The 20,007-nt window shown below is 39.6% G+C and overlaps 1 protein-coding gene across 1 annotated transcript in view; it reads right to left on the bottom strand.

The window, feature by feature from the left end:
- The window catches only part of LOC126172641 (MAP7 domain-containing protein 1-like), a 275,245-nt gene that overhangs the window by 184,893 nt on the left and 70,345 nt on the right, over positions 1 to 20,007 (bottom strand). The window contains exons 2-3 of the mRNA XM_049920898.1: positions 19,818 to 20,000; positions 19,323 to 19,505 (exon numbers count right to left, since the gene is read on the bottom strand). Of these exons, the coding sequence (XP_049776855.1) occupies positions 19,323 to 19,505; positions 19,818 to 20,000 (366 nt within the window). The remainder of the gene's footprint in view (positions 1 to 19,322; positions 19,506 to 19,817; positions 20,001 to 20,007) is intronic.

Genomic DNA, 20,007 nt, shown 5'->3' with positions numbered 1-20,007 from the left:
TGTTGCGAAAGCTTGAATTTTGTGTGTATGTTTGTGTTCGTTTGTGTGTCTGTCGACCTGCCAGCACTTTCATTTGGTAAGTCACATCATCTTTGTTTTTAGGTATATTTTTCCTTCATGGAATGTTTCCTTCTATTATATATATATATATATATATATATATATATATATGGTTATAATAGAAGGAAACATTCCACGAAGGAAAAATATACCTAAAAACAAAGATGATGTGACTTACCAAATGAAAGTGGTGGCAGGTCGACAGACACAAACGAACACAAACATACACACAAAATTTGTGTTCGTTTGTGTCTGTCGACCTGCCACCACTTTCATTTGGTAAGTCACATCATCTTTGTTTTTAGGTATATATATATATATATATAAAAGTGATATTCTGTTGTTATGCTTGTGTTACATGTACCTTGCATGTTAATTATATTTGTGACAATTCCTATATCATGTAAATGATTTGCAGGAAAATAATAAAATAAAATGAAATTGAATTGAATAAAATAATAAGAGCAGAAAGCTAAGTGCATTCTATGTGGTAGAGATGGGGGCCAGAAAAAATAGGCAGGTCACAATATAAAAGATATAGAAAACCAAGAGGGAGTGAAGAAAGGAATAGTTACTGAGAAGAAATGGTGAGACCAAAGAAATTAATATAAATTAATTCCAAGTGGGTGACAAGAAACAAGGACGTATTGTGACACCAGTTTCCAGCTGCACAGTTCTGAGCAACCGATCTGTGGGGGAATAGTCCACACTGCATATGTGGTAAAACAGTCATCGAGGTTACAATTGGCATAGTGTAGAGAATGGATATTGTGTGTTGCCAGCATATACCCTCTGTCTATGCACATTCATCCTAACCGATAACTTTGTGGTAGTCACGCCAACACAAAAGGCCCTTTGATATTATATCTCTTGCCATCCCCAAATTAAATTTCCCTTGGTCCTATTTATAACCCCATGTCACTTCCCTTGATATTGACCCCACCCTCACCAAGTGTCAGTATACACTTCCTTTCACATTAAAACTACACAACAGTACTTACATTTTGACAGTTGCCATCCTTCCCATGTCAAACATTTCCTCCTATAAAGCCTTGGAAGTCAAGGTAAACATGCTTGTTCAGTGCAGAATCTTTACAGCAACACACTACCATTCTCATCTGAGCCTTCACCGGATGTAATTACTCCATCAGTCGAATTCAAAAGCAGATTTCCTGGGCCATCACATCCAGAATTGGTATTGCTGGGGTTGTGAAGCAGCTGAATGGATTGAAAATAAATAAATCACCAGGTCCTGATGGGATTCCAATTCGGTTTTACAGAGAGTACTCTACTGCATTGGCTCCTTGCTTAGCTTGCATTTATCGTGAATCTCTTGCCCAATGTAAAGTCCCGAGTGACTGGAAAAAAGCGCAGGTGATGCCTGCATATAAGAAGGGTAGAAGGACGGATCCTCAAAATTACAGACCAATATCCTTAACATCAGTTTGTTGCAGGATTCTTGAACATATTCTCAGTTCGAATATAATGAATTTCCTTGAGACAGAGAAGTTGCTGTCCATGCATCAGCACGGCTTTAGAAAGCATCGCTCCTGCGAAAGGCAACTCGCCCTTTTTTCATGATATCTTGCGAACCATGGATGAAGGGTATCAGACGGATGCCATATTCCTTGACTTCCGGAAAGCATTTGACTCAGTCCCCCACTGCAGACTCCTAACTAAGGTACGAGCATATGGGATTGGTTCCCAAGTATGTGAGTGGCTCAAAGACTTCTTAAGTAATAGAACCCAGTACGTTGTCCTCGATGGTGAGTGTTCATCGGAGGTGAGGGTATCATCTGAAGTGCCCCCAGGTAGTGTGGTAGGTCCGCTGTTGTTTTCTATCTACATAAATGATCTTTTGGATAGGGTGGATAGCAATGTGCGGCTGTTTGCTGATGATGCTGTGGTGCACGGGAAGGTGTCATCATTGAGTGACTGTAGGAGGATACGAGATGACTTGGACAAAATTTGTGATTGGTGTAAAGAATGCATTTAAAGCACAATTTCTGATCTCTAAAACACACAGCATTCCACGGTAATATGCAGTTGTGGTTGCTGAAAATGCCCATAGCATATTGTAATACAGGACTGTAACACCGACTAATATCAATATTGGAAAAATTGAGTTTGTAGATTTGCGTTCAGTCACTGATGACTGAATTTCCTCACATTCCTGTATTGAAATGGTATGCAAATGACAGGCATTATCTTTTGGCCTACTCTATTTGGCCAAAAGCTGGAGTACATCAGTTGCTGATTCAGGTTCTTTTTTGTAGTTTGAACTATTCTGATAGTTCTCATTCGATTTCTGCAATCCGTTCAGTGGACAAATGACCATATGCTTCTTTGGTGTGACGTCACATGTGTTGGACTGCTGCTGAAACTGCTCATCAATATTTTATAAGGTTTTAGTCTTCAGTTACTTATTTTAAAGTTTATTTCTGTTAATATTTGTTGTAAAAGTAACTTATTACTGGATTTTTATTAATATAAGTCTTTCTTCCTGTGTTATTGTGTCAAGTGGTCTGTTATCCATGAGTGTGCTTACGTCGTTCTTCTAAGCCTCACACCTCAGTATCGTGTTTACATTTTGCAGCATGCAGTGCAGCTGTAGCGATTATAAAGCAAATATACTGGCAAAGTTATTTGTGCACAGTTATACAGTTATTAAATTTAATAGTTTTCAGCAGTGTTTCGTGCTGTTTGTGGCAAAATAACGATTTAATAAACTTTTGGAAACATACGCTCACTGTGTTTTTTGGAGTTTTCTGTGCATTGAAGTCATTTAGTAAATTTCATGCTTTAATTTTCAGCATTTCTTATTGTTTCTAGTGAAATATTTCAGTAAAACTTTCAGTCAGTGTTTTAACTTTGTTGAATATTCCAGTGGCCATTTTAATTTTTGGTTTTAGCTAATACTTTCGTGAAGTTTTGTTGGTATTGGTATTAGCTGTGGTGTAGTAGTATTAATACAAGTAGTTGCTTCCTTAGTAGACAAGGAATTTCGAGACCACTATTGTTAGTTCTATAAATAGTTCTACTGGTGTAACTGAACTTTGGTAATGTAGACATATAGTTTTTTTGGTAACTGTAAAATTTTACCATGAGTAAGAAGTGTGGCTTCTGTCGTAGGTTTGTGAGTAGTGGATTACAGTGTGGGATTTGTTCAAAGTATTTTCATTGGGGGGAATGCAGTGGGGAAGCCAGTGGGCATTCTAGCGAGATCATCTCCTGGCAATATAGAATCTGTAGTAGAAATAAGTTGAAAGGAGCAGGTGCATAAGATTTGTGCCCTTCCGGTGCAGTTACAATGCGCAATGGAGGAACTAGATAGGTTGAGGAGGGTGAAGGGTGTTGGGGAATGGGATATGGCAGTTGGCAAGAAGGCAGCTAGGAAGAGGAGGTATTCAGAAAGTCCATAGATGTGTCACAGCAATGAACTGAACAGATATCTGAATGTTGTGCAGGGGTAGTTGAATTTAGTGAAACTAAACTTCTAATTGTTGTTGTTTATAGGACCCCTAACTTTGACTTCAGAGCATTTCTGCTAAAACTAGAAAGGGTTCTTGATTCACTTTGTAAGAAGTACCAGGAATTAGTTACATGTGGTGACTTCAATATAAATTTTGTATATGATGATGCAAGAAAAAGGATGTTTGTAGATCTCCTAAATTCATATGATCTGATGCAGACTGTGTTTCTTTCCAACTAGTGTGCAGGGGAACAGTAGCACAGTCATAGACAATACTTTTATTCATTCTTCATTACTAGATGGGAATTCTGTTAGTGAAGGGGTGGATTGCCTTTCAGACCATAATGCACAAATTTTAACACTAAAAGACTTTAGTGCTCAAACAAATGTCACATTCAATTACAAACTATGTAGGAAAGTTAATCCAACAGCAACAGAGAGTTTTTTAAACCTTGTCAAGGAACAAGAGTGGCAGGATGTTTATAGTGCCGATAACATCAATGATAAATACAATGCTTTCCTGAACACATTTCTCATGATCTTTGAGAGCTGCTTTCCATTAGAATGTTCTAAACTTGGTACAAGCAGTAACAGGCAGCCTGGGTGGCTGACTAGTGGGATAAGGATATCATGTAGCACAAAGTGGGAATTATATCCAAATGTCAGAAGTAGCCACAATCAAGCTACAGTAGCCCATTACAAACGGTACTGTAAGGTGCTTAAAACTGTTATTAGGAAGGCAAGAGTATGTGGTATGCAAACAGAATAGCTAATTCACAGTATAAAATTAAAACCATATGGTCAGTTGTGACGGAAGTGTCTGGTCAGCAGCAAAAGGTTGACGAATCAAAGTCAGTTCACAGTAAAAATATTTCTGTTACTGATAAATCAGATATATGTGCAGTATTTAACAATCATTTTCTGAGCATTGTTGGTGAATTAAATAAAAATTTAGTTTGTACAGGGACTCATATAACATTCTTGGCAAATGCCTTTCTGAGATTGATGTCTGAAATACTCCTCTGTGATACAGACAAGAGGGAAATTGAGTCAATCACTGAAGACTAAGGACTCTCGTGGTTATAATGGAGTGCCTAGCAGAATATTAAAGTACTGTGCTGCACATGTTAGCCCTGTATTTAGCCATATTTGTTATTTTTCCTTTAGGAATGGTCAGTTTCCTCAATGATTAAAATACTCAGTAGTAAAGCCGCTTTATAAAAAGGGAGAAGGGGATAATGTAGATAATTTTAGGCCTATTTCTATGCCATCAGTGTTTGCAAAAGTTATTGATTTTATATCACACGATTTGCTATCAAATGTACAGTTCAGCTTCAGACGTCATTTAACAACTGAAAATGCTATACCGTATTTACTCGAATCTAAGCCGCACTCAAATCTAAGCCGCACCTGAAAAATGAGACTCGAAATCAAGGAAAAAAAATTTTCCCGAATCTAAGCCGCACCTGAAATATGAGACTCGAAATTCAAGGGGAGAATAAAGTTTTAGGCCGCACCTCCAAATCGAAACAAAGTTGGTCCATTGTAATATGAGACACAATGTAGGTCGAATGAATGACGATACAGCTACAGTAGTTTGGTTCGCGTAGTAAGCTTAGCAGTTAGGCTTTACCAGGTAGCCATTGCTATGCGTCAGGCGCTCCGTCCATATTTATACGGGTACCCTTCCTTTTTCACGTGCTTCGTCTGGTTTGGATCGATTGCTTATTTTTCTTTGATCTGATAAGTGTCGTTCTCTTTGTTATAGGTGTTTACGTCACTCTAAGCTGAAAATGCATTACTGTACTGTGTCATGCACTGTTTGTCACATTCTGATAATCAGTGTTTACGGCCTGTCGCCGCTCGCGGCGTGGCTTGCTTTTGTGCGCACTACCGCCGCTTACAATTAAAAAAAGAAAAAGAGAGGAATCGTCTCATTAGCGAAACAATGGCAAGAGACTGCTATTTGTTGTTACTAACACTGCTGCTTTCTTTGACGATCAACAAGAACCAAATAATAGACTGCGTATGATAGAAGATGTTCTGAACGAGAGTTTAGCGAAAATTTTTCTCTGTTTGAAAATCTTTGCAGACGTCTTTAGTACATAACATTCTGCACAGAAATTAGTCATCTTAGATTTAAAAATCTAGTCAATTGACGTGCTTCATTTCTGACTGTATCACTATTAGGCATAAGAATAATACGAATATAAACATGAAATGATATGTATATTCTTCAGCGTTTGCTGTTGTCTCACTCTAGTTTCGTAGTTTATTAAGCAGACAGGATTTAAATGAGATACCAGCAAACACGAAAGAATACATGGCAAAATGTTTATATACGTATTATTCTTATGGTGAAGAGAATACTGCATGTGATTCACAATTCTCATAGGTAGAAAAAATTCAGAACGTAGAATTGGCCATATTGACAAACATCCCAAACAGTCTTGCCAGTCGGATTTTTGTAGTACAGTACATTGAAATGTTGCTACATTCGAAGATGAACAATACGGAATTTGTATTTACTTCGTTGGATAATGTATGAAAATGCAGTGGTCGAAACTCGGGGCGGAGAAAAAATTTCGTCTTCCACCTTTTTTTTATTTATTTACTGACGCAGAGGTTTTGGCTCCAGTATTTATCTTTGTGCCTGAAAAGCATGCATGTGAATCGCTACATATATTCGACGGCAGAAGTTAGTTGTGGCGGCACCTACCAACATTTTTCAGAACTTCCGCTTACTTTGCACTCGATTCTAAGCCACAGGCGGTTTTTTGGTTTACAAAAACTGGAAAAAAAGTGCGGCTTGGATTCGAGTAAATACGGTACTCTCTTTTCTCTGTGAGATACTGGATAGGTTAAACAAAAGGTTTCGAATGCTAGGCATATCTTGTGATTTAACTAAGGCATTTGATTGTGTCAATCACAAAATATTGCTCCAAAAGTTGGACCATTACGGAATACAAGAAGTAGCTCACAACTGGTTCACCTCCTACTTTAGCAGCAGACAGCAACAGACACAACATCGAGAATGACTGTGATGTGGGGTCTGAGTGGGTTACAGTCAAGTGGGGGGTGCCCCAGGGATCAGTGTTGGGGCCACTCCTGTTCCTTATTTATATAAATGATACCCCCTCTAGTATTTTGAGTAACACTAAAATATTTCTGTTTGCTGATGAGACTAGCTTGGCAATAAAGGATGTTGTGTGCAACATTGGCTCGGTTTCAAATAGTGTATTTCATGGCTTGTAGAAAATAAACTAACGCTAAATCACAGTAACACTCAGTTTTTACAGTTTCTAACACACAATTCAACAAAACCTCATGTTTTAATTTCATAGAATGGGCGTATGATTAGTGAAACTTACAGTTCAAATTTCTAGGTGTTCAGATAGATAGTATGCTGTTGTGGAAAGCCCACTTTCAGGATCTTGTTTAAAGACTTAATGCTGCCATTTTTACTATTCGAATGGTATCTGAAGTGAGTGATCATTTGACATGAAAATTAGTCTACTTTGCTTATTTTCATTTGCTTATGTCATATGATTTATATTTTGGGGTAACTCTTGCCATTGTAAAAGGATATTTTTGGCTCAGAAATGGGTGGTTCGGGCAATAAGTGGTGTAAGCTCACAAACCTCTAGTTGACCCCTGTTCACGAGTCTGGGTATTTTGACATTGGCCTCTCAATATATATATTACTTACTGTCATTTCTTGATAACAATGTTAGCTTACTCCCAAAAATAAGCAGCTTTCACTCAGTTAATACTTGGCAGAAATCAAACCTGCATTTGGATCGGACTTTCTTAACTCTTGTGCAGAAATGTGTGAAGTATACTGCTGTATCCATTTTCAATAAGTTACCACTCGAATTCAAAAATCTTAGCAGTAATCCATGTGCTTCAAATCGAAACTGAAAAGTTTCCTCGTGGGTCATTCCTTCTATTCTGTCGAGGAGTTCTTTGAAAAATTAAGTTGATTCTTCTTGTATTGTTGATTGCATTGACTTAAACTTATGGACTGACTTTTTTTGGGTTCATAAACATTTTATTTTTATCTGTTATTACTTTTATGTTGTAGTTTCTTGTACTGACACATTCCATGACCTTGGAGATTTGCTCCTCAATTTGGTCCTACAGAACTTGACGTGTAAATAAATGAAATGTTGGTCATTTGCATTTGCCTCTTGGCCAGGTGTGAAACAAATTGTTCTCTCCAATTTAGATGCCAATTTAATAATGGTCCCATGAACCTTCATCACCATTTAGATTCTCCAACTAATCACCTAGGCGATACATCCTACAATGCTAAACAGCACACTGTCTCTTCTGTAGGTAAGACTTCTAGACGCAATAACCATATTTTGGTAACTACTGATAAAATTTTGAATGATTCCATGGATGGCTATAAGAGGCCAAGAGCAAAAACTTAGTCAGCTTCCCTCAGTATGAGAGAAGTGTTTTTAGGAATTATGGAGATCCAAATAAGTCAGCAACAAGAATATACAATGCTAACGGGACTATATAGGAGAACTGCCACCAGGAAACAATTATTATGTGGTATATCTCATATCTTAATCATGTTTGTAGGCTAAAGGACTAGAAACATAAATGGATACATAATTGCAAGGATAAAAATGAAAAAAAAAAGAAAAAACCTTCAGTGTAGTTCAAATGGCACAGTATATCAGAGGCACAAATGCAAAAATTTCTTCAAAAATCACATATGACCATCCAGAGCTTATCCCCAAGAGGAGGAATTCTCAGTGTTGCTGAGAGAAGCATTTAAAATATAACATTGGACTTCTAGATTTTGGAACAAAGGGAAGGAAAGAGTAATTGGTAAGCTGAGGCTGGAAAAGGATAGGAGTACTTCACTTAGACACTATGTTAAGAGGGAAGCACCTATTGTTAGGGGGAAGGAGTGCAAAGATGAAAGTTGGTGCATAGGAGTCTGCTAAACTGGGATGTCTACAATGTCTATTGCCACAGTAGGAAGTAAAAAGTTAGGGTTTCAGATCAGGAGGAGTAAGTAATTGTAAGCAGTTGTGAGATCTTGTGAGGGGGACATCTCGGATTTTTCTGATTTTCTGCAGATCAAACTGCACGGAAGGAATGTTGTCATGAGAAGAAGTTCTGTATGTTGAAGTATCCAGGAGCTGATGAGGCCTGTCTGCCACATCCATGCTACAATCAAATGCCACAGCAGGGAGGAGGAGTGGTTCATGTTTCATGGTTAATACATGTATGGCATAACACTCAGCTACAGTAAGCACCCACAACTATCATGGTGGCCCTGTCTACAAACAAATCTCCTTAGCAATTTTCTCTCATAGTACTCCAAGCATAGCTCCTATTTTGAAAAAGGTTAATGCCCCCCTGCCACTCGCCCTCACTACCCCCAACCACCAAGTACCAACAGACTACTGTGCCTGAGGTATAACTTTCTCAAGTTAATCCCTGAAATGAGATCATCTTTTCCTGATACCCTCTCCATATAACCACTACAGCCTCACGTTACCTTCCTGTCCCTCTTAACAATCTTGTCAAATTCTATGACATTTCCAGAGGGCCATCCCTACCCAAGATTCCTACCCCTGCAACCATTCACTCTGTGCAAAATGCCCGTGCACCTGAATACTCCCAACTGCTGCAACTGAACTACCAGCAAACATCAAAAGCTGGGCAACATTTGAAAATATTATCATTGTTTACCAGCTAACGACTGTTCACTGCATAGCATTCTATATAGGGATGACCATTACCAAACAGGTAGAATTATAAATGGATATTTCAGTTTTTTTTTTTTTTTTTTTTTTTTTTTTTCAGGTGTATAGTACCTAGTTGTACATCCTCTACAGCATGATTCAAGAGCCCTGAGTGTTTGCTATACATTTGGACTTTGTCACAAAACACTTTGTTTGCTATACTCTGGAGAGGGAACTTGCTTTCCAACATATTCTCTCATGTTGCTACTGTTCTGAACATAAATTCTACTGGCCTAGCAAATATCTGATATGTAAAGGCTAGATGGCTAATCTTCACATAAAAGAGACTTTTAAGTGTCAGAAAGGCACACAGAAAAGGACTGGTAGATATTATTCAATTTTCGGACTTACTACTTCAGCAGAAGTAGACAAAGCCAAACTCACAAAAATTAACATATGCACAACTTACACACACATGGCCATTGTCATATTTGGGGACTAATGCCCAAATGTAACTGCAACTGTGATAAGTAGTGATATTTTCTGGGGTAGGTAGTGGGGGTACATAAGAGGTACGGTTTGGGGAGGAGGAGAGATAGCAGGATAGGGGTCCAAGAAGATGGTGCTATCTGTGAGAGCATGCAGTGGTGTGATGGGGACAGGACAGTGGGCAGCTAGGTGCAGCAATGGGAGGCTGTGCTGTGGGTGCAGAAGAGGGAGATGAGAGAAACAAAGAAGGAGAAGGGACTATACAGACGCACTGGGAGTGTAGATCATGTGTGTGAGGCAGGAATGGGAGTAGGGAAGAGGATAGAGACAGGCGGAAGACAAGCTATCAGAGGTTGTAGTCATGGGGTTATGTGAATGAAGTATATGTTACAGGGAGAGTTCCTACCGGTGCAGTTCAAAAATGTTCAAATGTCTGTGAAATCTTATGGGATTTAACTGTTAAGGCCATCAATCCCTAAGCTTACACACTACTTAACCTAAATTATCCTAAGGACAAGCACACACACCCATGCCCGAGGGAGGACTCGAACCTCCGCCGGGACCAGCCGCACAGACCATGACTGCAGCGCCTTAGACTGCTCAGCTAATCCCACGCGGCCCTGTGCACTTCAAAAAAAAAATCTGGTGTTGGTGGGAAGAACCCAGGTAACACAAGCTGTGAAGCAGGCACTGAAGTCAAGCACATTATGGTGGGTGGCATACTCTGAAACTGGGTATTTCAGCAGTCTCTTGGCCACAGTTTGGCAATGGCCATTCACACATACAGACAGCTTGTTTCTTGTTACGGCCACATAGAATACTGCACAGTGTTTGCAGTTAAGTTAGTAGTTCACACGGCTGCTTTCACAGATTGCTCTGTCTTTGATTGGATAGGAGATGACTGTTACAAGTCTATGGTAGGTAGTAGTGGGAAAATGTATGGGACAGATCTTGCATCTAGATCTATTGCAGGAATATGAGAAATGGAGCAAGGGATCAAGAGCAGGAGTAGAATATAGATGGACAAGGATACTGTGTAGGTTCAGTGGACAACAGAATACCACCATGGGAGAGGTAGAGAAGGTATTTTTCATTTAAGGGCACAAAAAGAGGTAGTAAAACCCCTGGCTGAGGATGTGATTCAGTTGCTCCAGTCCTGGGTTGTTCTGAGCCATGAGATGGATTCTCCTTCGTGGATGAACAGCGAGTATGTCGGAGAAGACAGGTGACTGGAAAGACAAACCATGGTAGCTCTGTTTCTGAACAAGGTGGGGACGGGGAGAGGAGTGGGGGCCATTTTGGTCTGTGAAGGTCTCAGTGAGACACTTGACATTTATGGAGAGGGGCTGTTCATCACAACAGATGTGACAACCGAGAATGGTTAGGCTGCATGGAAGGGACTTCTTGGTGTAGAACGGATGGTAGTATCAAACTGGAGGTATTGTTAATGGTTTGCAGGTTTTATGTGGATCAAGGTACAGATGTAGCCATCCTTGAGGGGGAGGTCTACATAGAGGAAGGTGGCTTGCTGGGCTGAAGAAAACCAGTTGAAGTGAATGAGAGAGATGGTTTGAGGTTCTGGAGGAATATGTTGACAAGCAGAACCAGTTCAAGGCCCAAGTGATACAAGCAGCTACTTGGGGTACTAAGCTGACAGAGTAAAATTTGGAGTCAGGGTGTTTCATACCATAATTAGTGGCAAAAACTGACATGGGTGAAAGTGTATGATAATAGAAGCAAAAACATTCTGGTAAACATGTATCAGCAAATGAGCCATTTGCAAGATAATTGCAAATATGTGGCTATTTCCCGCCACTGACTTCAGCATCAAATATTGTCCTAGTTAGTAAAAATGTATTTGAAATATAAACTTTTCCATTAAATTTTCATCTATTGGGCTCAAATTTATTCCAAGGCCTACCTTAAGAAGGAATACAATACTATTTCAGATCATTATACTATGTGATTTTCTGTACACATGTACCTGTTTAAGGAGGTGCCCAAGTGTCATCTTCAAATGGATTCATTAACAGAATGTTTCTCTTTCATATCATACACAAATCTGTGTTTTTATTTTCAGTTGCATACGTAAAAATTTCGACCATTTTTGTCAATTTTCAACTACTTTCACAGTAAATTTTCTGAGATTTAACTACTGTACTTACATGAGGTTTTTCTTCACATAGTGTCTACACCTAAACAGTATCACTAAAAAAGTAGACAGCATTTTTTTGTGTTTCTGCCTCACTTTTTTCCAATGGAAAGGGCATTAATTTGTGCATTATATAATTAAAAAGTTCCTTTATTAAATTAAAAAACAACAGAACTTCTCATATTTTCTATTTTCCACTCAGCTACATTCTTTTTGTCATTCTGGAAGTGCCAACTGTATCTCTGAGCAAGGGAAGAGGAAGCTGTGACTGGATACCAGAGTGATGGTTTGGACAAAGTTCTTTACCCAAAGAAGCTACATGTGTGACTGTCAACTGCGAACCATGTGCTGCTGTTAGGCAACAAACAAAATTCTTTGGGCAGATTCCCCCTGCATACTTGCTTTGAAAGTCTCCTGGAATGTTGTCAGAAGGTCTAGGTAGCCTAGTATTCTGGCCCTTATAAGCATTATCTGTCAACAGAACCCCCGGAGAATTACAAAAAAATATTCAAAATAATTTTGCCAACAATACCTGCTCTTTCAGGTATTTGACAGTGGTGGCATTGTGTGTTTTCACTGCTCGCTTTGTTGCTTAGTGTCAAGGTCATATTTAAACATCATCAATAGTGATTAGATACTCAAAACAGAAGATGGAAGTAAAATACTGGTTTGGCATTTTGAGCACTAATGTGTCCTTGTCATTCAACCAAAAAGTTGCACATCACACAATATATAATGGCCATAACAGATACAAAACACTGGATATTCCACTTGAAAATCTGGACAATATGATTAGGGCTACAGCACTAACAAAAATAGTGCCTTCAGCTTCCTGTAATTTCTGGTTTCAAAAAAGGGTGTTAAAGCATGAAGTGAAAGAGACAGAACAAAAGCAAAGGTTGGAAACAAACAGATAAACATTTCAGGACCACAGATCAAGAATCTAAATATCAAAGGAGTAAGAAAAAATGAAAATAATTACATTGAAACCAAAGTAATCCTACTGAAATGACTATGGGAAGCCATTATTATGAGTAGCAGTAGCTGCTGCAAATGCAGCTTCACAAAGTAAATTTTCATAGTGATGAAGATCAGCTGACTCGCAACTCACAGCAATTATGAGATGAAATTTAATAGGCGTACGAGATACTGGCAGGTTATAATCAAACTGGCCATGTTCCAACTGCTGCAGTGTGGACTGTATATTTTGCAGGATGCTGATACATCATAGTTATGCTCCTTAATCAGTGTACTCATGGAATAAGCTGGAAAAAAATAGTTCCACTTTCTGCTGCCAGATGAAAGTATGGTGCTGTAAGCAGTCAGAATGTGGACTGTTTCCTGATTTGACCCCAGCACGTTGTTTGTCGCTCGGTGATGCATGTTGATTTCTTATGTGTAGTGACTGTTGGTGTAAAGGGTTAAGAAGGGTGAAGTTCTCCATATGAAATGGAATGGCTGTTGAGAAGAAAGACTGTGCACTGTTGGTAAAGTTGTTTTATCTGAATGGCAGTACTGCACTGAGAGAATATCTCTGATGGAAACAGCTGAGAAGAGGCCCCATGTCAATTAAAGAGCTAAAAACTATGACAAGAAATTTAAAGAAACAGTTAAATTAGGTGATGCAACAGAGAGAGAGATGAACCTCATTCCCATGCAGTTGTTGTTGAAGCTGCTGTAGTTATAACTGACTGTGCAGCACATGCCTGAAATTCTGCAGCCAGTACTCGAGCTGCATCATAGGAACTCTTATCTCCTCTGGTCAACAGTTCAAAAGATTTTACAGTGTTCTTTACACTGGTATCCCTTCAGAATGTGCATGAAATGAAGCCCCAAAATAGGCTACAATGCCATGACTTTTCTTGGCACACAATGAAATGGATGATATGTGGCTGGAAAATATTCTTTGAACTTATGTGGCACATTTATCTCTGCATGGTGCCATGAATTCACAGAACTGTCATGTATGGGGTTCTAATCTGCTCCATGTTATGCAGGAACATCCACTGCACTCAGCCTACGTGACTGTGGTATGGTTTCACAAATCCCTTCCTTCTCAGTCTGTTTTTCCTTGAGGAGGTGACAAATCACGGCCCTGTTAAGTATACAGACACATCTGCACATTATAAGAACTTCTTTGTGCAACATATGATTCCAGCTTCACAAGAATGCAACTGTGTCCATACCACTATTTTCATGCAAGATGGGGAAACATTACATGTCACTTACCAGGTGAAAAACTTGCTTCAATAAATCTTCAGTAATGACTGCATTTTCTCCAGGTAATTTAATGATATGTGGCTTTCCAGATTCCCTTGAACTAAATCTATGTGACTTCTAAAACTAAAAAGACTAAACTCCGTCTCAATAGGCCTTGGAAGGCCTAGTGGTACCGACTGGCTACCATGTCATCCTCAGCCCCCAGGCATCACTGGATGCGGATATGGAGAGGCATGTGGTCAGCACACCGCTCTCCCAGCCATATGTCAGTTTAAAAGACCAGAGCTGCTACTTCTCAATCAAGTACCTCCTCAGTTTGCCTCACAAGGGCTGGGTGCACGCCACTTGCCAACAGCATTTGGCAGACCAGATGGTAACCCATCCAAGTGCTAGCCCAGCGCAACAGCACTTAACTTTGGTGATCTGATGGGAACCGGTGTTACCACTGCGGCAAGGCCATTAGCTATGTGACTTCTAGTTGTAGGGATATCTGAAAAATCATGTATACCAGGGTTGTATCTGGACTCTTCCTGATCCAAGGATGATGTACAATGACCTATCACTCTCATTACACCGGATTTGCTGTGAGCAACTGCCTACTATGCCATGATACAGCTGCAGCATGTTGCTGCATCAGGAGACCATATTGATCACATGTAACTTCTGACCATATGCTAATAAACAAGCCAGACCCACTGTTTTCATGTGTTTGATCATTCCTCCCCTTTTCTGCACCCACACCACATGTTGATTGCTTACAATGCCATATTTTCATCTGTTGGCAGAAAGTGAGGCTATTATTTTTTTCAGCATAATCCGCGAGTGCCCCAATTAATGAACATACCTACAACATTTCAGCATCCTGCAATTTGTACAGCCCACAATGCAGCACTCTGAATGCCATCAGTTTAATTACGAGGGCTATTCAAAAAGTAGAGAATGTTTTCATCTGACAATGCTAGGCATCTGCCGATCGTGTATATTTTGGTATGTGCGTGTTCAGCAGCTCAGTCGGCATCCATCCGTGACAGCAGGAACATCTCAGCACATGGGGTTTTTCAATATTTGAATTTGAAATGTGTGCTGCAATTGAAAATCCCGCCATTTGTGAGGTAAGATCTGTGATATGGTTTTTGTTGGCAAAAAACCTAAAACCTATAGAAATTTATCGTAAGCTGTGTGAAGTGTATGGAAACAATGTAATGAGTGAATGTTCTGTCCAGAAATTGTGCATTTGGTTTAAAAATGAACAAACCAACGTTCATGACGAAGAGAAGAATGGACACCTGAGCACTGTGACTGACGATCTTGTTGCTAAAGCTGATGAAACGATTTGTGAAAACCATTGCTTCAAAATAATGAAGCCTTCGCCTTCTTTTCCACAAGTTTCACAGACTTTGTTGTTTGAAATTGTCCTCAAAAGCTAGGCTACCACAAATTTTGTGCGTCATGGGTGCCCAAAATACTTACAGAGCACCATAAAGAACAGCAAATGGGGGCAACATTGACGTTTCTGGAGGCCTACCACAAACATGGTGATTCATTACTGGATCGAATCATAACCAGTGATGAGACTTGGGTGAAACACGTCAATTGCGAGACAAAATTACAGTCCATGGAGTGGAGCACACAAGGTCCTCCAAAAACCAAGAAAATGTTTGCAAACCTTGTCAGCAAGGAAGTTGATGGTGACAGTGGTTTGGGATAGGCAAGGTGTGCTTCTTATTGATTTTCTCAAACGTGGAGCAACCATGAATTCTGATCGGTACTGTCAAACTTTGCACAACCTTAGAAGAACAGTTCCAAACAAACGTCGAGGAAAGCTGATGTCCAAAATTTTGTTTTTACACAACAATGCCTGACCACACATGGCCAACCGCACTAAAGATCTCCTTACGGGGAGGTTTACTATCTTTTGTTACAAAAAATCAATTTTTTTCAATTGCATTTTTGGACCCATAAAAGTGTTTAGAATCCACCCCTGAAATGGTTTTTTCAAATACAGAATGGAAATGTTTGTTGTTCGTGGTTGAATGAAAAAATGCACCTGCCTGAAATTGGCCTTTTTCACACACCAGTTTTTTTTTTTTTTTTTTTTTTTTTTTTTTTTTTTTTTTTTTTTTTTTTTTTTTGGGGGGGGGGGGGGGGGGGATTTCGACTTTGTAGCTGCAAAAAATTATTCTATGTTCTTGCCATGACTGAAACTGACTCGAGCGATCGCTAGATGGCACTTCGTGTCTACTTCATTTACCAACCGTCGGTAAATAATGCGATATAGATTCCAGCATAAGATTCGCATCTTGGATCAGTTTAGTCTGTGTTCCCAGGCTGTAAACAAGCACATGTGCGACAAGTGCGACAAAAATGCCACAAAAACCTGGGAGAGACTGTTGCTTGATTGAGAGGCTGAGGAAATTCAAAGGGAACCAGCACACAGCTGAGCACAAGACTATGTTCGTGAGCACATCCACGAAAAAGCTGAAATTCACTGAGTACGATCACATTGAGATTCATCCCGGATTTTCCTATGTGATGCTGGACTTTTTGGCAGTCTTCAACTTTTTATCAACAATATTAAAGTGCAAGACCTGCAACAGTGACATCAAATTGACCCGGACCAGTGAACGAGGCCTTGGTTTAAAGCTGACTATACGATGCAAGTGTTCCGTACATCATGTCAAATCATCTCTGATGGTGAACCAGTTGCATGACATTAATCATCGCTTTACATTCGTTATGAGTCTGTTAGGACAACGTATGTGCAGTGTGAGCTTATTTTGTGGGCTCATGGATGTGTCAGTTGGCTTCTCTACTACTCTGTACTACAATTGCCTGGAAAATCTGTACGTTGCTGCGAAGGCTGTATTTGAGGTCGTTCGGACAAGAGCAGTATCTGAGGAAGTTGAACTAAACAGACAAACGGGTCAAGACCGAACGCATTTATCAGTCTCAGGCAATGGATCATGGAAGAAGTGTGGCTTCCTCATTGCTCAGAATAACATCGCTAATCGGAAAATATTCCAAGAAAGTATTAGATTTTCAAGTAAAGTCATCATTCTGTCAGAGTTGTTGTGATGAGAGAACATCACTACATCCTGCGGAGTATGAAAAATGGTACGAGTCTCATGAAGAACAATGCAGCGCAAATCATTCCGGAAGTGCGGGCAAAATGGAGGTCGACGTTGTGAAGGAGATGTTTTGTCGTTCGGAAGAGTTATTTGGCATGAAGTACAAGTACTATATTGGGGACGGCGATACAAAAAGTTTCAAAGGCCTCGTTGATTTGAACCTGTACCCAGATGTGATCATCGAGAAGAAAGAATGCGTAGGACACGTAGAGAAAAGAATAGACATGGCATGCGGCTTAGAAATGCGAAGAAACAAAACAAAGGCATCGGAGGAAAAAGACAAGGGAAGTTTACTGATAAACTGATCAAGGAGCTTACAACATACTACAGCTTGGCAATACGACAGCAATCCATTTCGGTGGAACAGGTGAAGTAGGCAATTTGGGCAACATATTTCCACAAGTGTCCAATGGATGACCACACACAACACCAAAACTGTCCAGCTGGGGAAACTAATTGGGGTAAGTGGTGCAATGCAGAAGCTACTGGACATCTGGATGAATATCAACATGACCAGCCGCTCCCCAAATAAGTTCAAAAAATGAGTCATCCGATCTACGAGGCCCTTTCAGAGGAAAAGTTAGTGCACTGGTTCTTGGGAGGAAACACACAAAATTCAAAAGAAAGTTTGAACACGTGTGTTTGGAAGTTAGCCCCCAAGCATTTGCATTTTGGTGCGAAAACTGTGGAGATTGTGACTTTCCTGGCAGTGAGCAGCTTCAACGAAGGGTATTCAGCAATTCTAAAGACCATGACAATGATGGACGTCACCCTGGGACTCTATTCGATGCAGTTCACCAAGCATTTGGACGACCACTGGATTCAAGCGGCCCAAAAACCACTTGTCACCGGCCGTACGACCAGCTCTGGAGCAGCGCAGGATGGCCCAGATCGAGCAGAACGCCCTCTATGAGGAAGAGGAAGGACTAGTTTATGGACCTGGAAGAGCAGAATGAACATAAGTTGCATAATATTGCATTTATATGTAGTCAAAACTTCAAACGCGTTTTTCTCAAATTGACTCTTTTTTTTTTTTTTTTTTAAATCGCACTGTATGGTAACTTCAAATCTACTGAACTGATTGGCATGATTCTTTGTTTCCGACAAAGCTAACTAAATTGTCTAGGAGTTGTACTACTTTTATTGCGATCCATCAACTATAAATATTTTTACTTGGCCGACGAAGTCGAAAAATTGATGACAAAAACCCTATTTTTTTCTATTTTTTTTCATTTTGTTTCCTATGGTCCAAATAACTTAAGTGAAGTACAATTCCTAAAGAATCTCATATACTTTGCTAACGTCAACTCAATTTTTTGATTTCAGACGCCCCGGCTACCTGTGACATACCGCGCGCGGAGATCTACATCAGAATTTTGTTTCGTTCCAACGGCACTTCCGCCTTTGCTCTTCGACATTTCTGGTCAAAAAAATTCCAGTTTGTAGAGTAAATATCAATAAACATTTTGACCAAATTTGACATTGACATCTGTAACACATCCCGAGAAAAAATTCTCAAAGAACAGGATTTTTTCGGGCCAAAGATAGTAAACCTCCCCTTAATTCATTCAAATGGGAAATTTTCTCTCATCCACCCTACAGCCCCGATCTTGCAACAAGCGACTTCCACTTGTTTCCCAAGATGAAGAACTGGTTTGCAACGCAGCGCTCTGATGATGAGGCGGAACTCCAGGTGGGTGTGACTCACTGGCTGAAGTCTCAGGCACCTCTGTGGAATAGTACTATGTCAGTTGCTCTTTCAAATGTATATAATAAAAAGTATTCGTTGTACTAGTTTTTTTTACTGCCAAAATGTTCCCTACTTTCTGAATAGCCCTCGTATAACTGCCTGATATCTTCAGCACTAATCATTATGGAAATCGGGAGACAAATAATTTGAAGCGGAATCTCAAAATTTCAGAATTGGAACACCTGCAGTAGGGACACAAATATTTCATTTGACTATTTGGTAACAGTTACAAGATTGTATGTCACTAATCAAAGGTGGTGATGGTTGACTCAGATTTGAATAAATCATAAACAGTAGACATTTGCTTAATAACAGAAAGTAACAGTAACATTAAAGATACCTGTTCTCCTAAACTGTCATCTGCAATGCATTGCAAGCCACTTTTTTCCAAAAGTGAAGCTAGAGTAGCAGCTTGCTCTTGGGACGATTCCAGTTTTGAGCGCAATGTTATTGTTTCATTCTCCAGATGATCTGCACGTTTTTCTGCCAGGTCTCTAATGTGGCCAATGTAGTTTTCCATCTCCTATTCAAATATTTGAAAGTGAAATTTTATAAACCAAAATAATAATTTATTTTTCATAAAACTACTACAAAAGAGGTAAGTTTGGTATACACATAAAAGCAAAATGTGTGACACTTTATGTAACAGTTAGTGATGGAAAAATTATAGTCCATATACAATAAATGAACTTGAAAAATTTTAAATGAACTTTCAACATTCTTTACACCAAAATAACAAACATTCATACAGTATGATTTAAATATGGTACCTACACCCAGATGGTTTGACTAGTGTTTTTTGAAATCAAAACAAACTGGTGAATGAAACTGTTACCTCCATCTCTTCACTCCGTAAGTCACGGAGCTTGTCCAGCTGTCGTCTGGTACTCCGAAGGTTGCTCTCTGCATCCACAAGCCATCGCCATACATGGAGCAGCCTTTCCTCAGGCCCAAGGTTCTCAAAGTCAAGGCCTTCTTTCTCAAATCTTTGCTGAATTTCTGACCATTCATCTTCACACTGCAAA

Source organism: Schistocerca cancellata, chromosome 1 (assembly GCF_023864275.1).
Source record: "Schistocerca cancellata isolate TAMUIC-IGC-003103 chromosome 1, iqSchCanc2.1, whole genome shotgun sequence".
Classification (NCBI taxonomy): Eukaryota; Metazoa; Arthropoda; class Insecta; order Orthoptera; family Acrididae; genus Schistocerca; species Schistocerca cancellata.
This window is presented reverse-complemented; position numbering and strand designations above follow the sequence as displayed.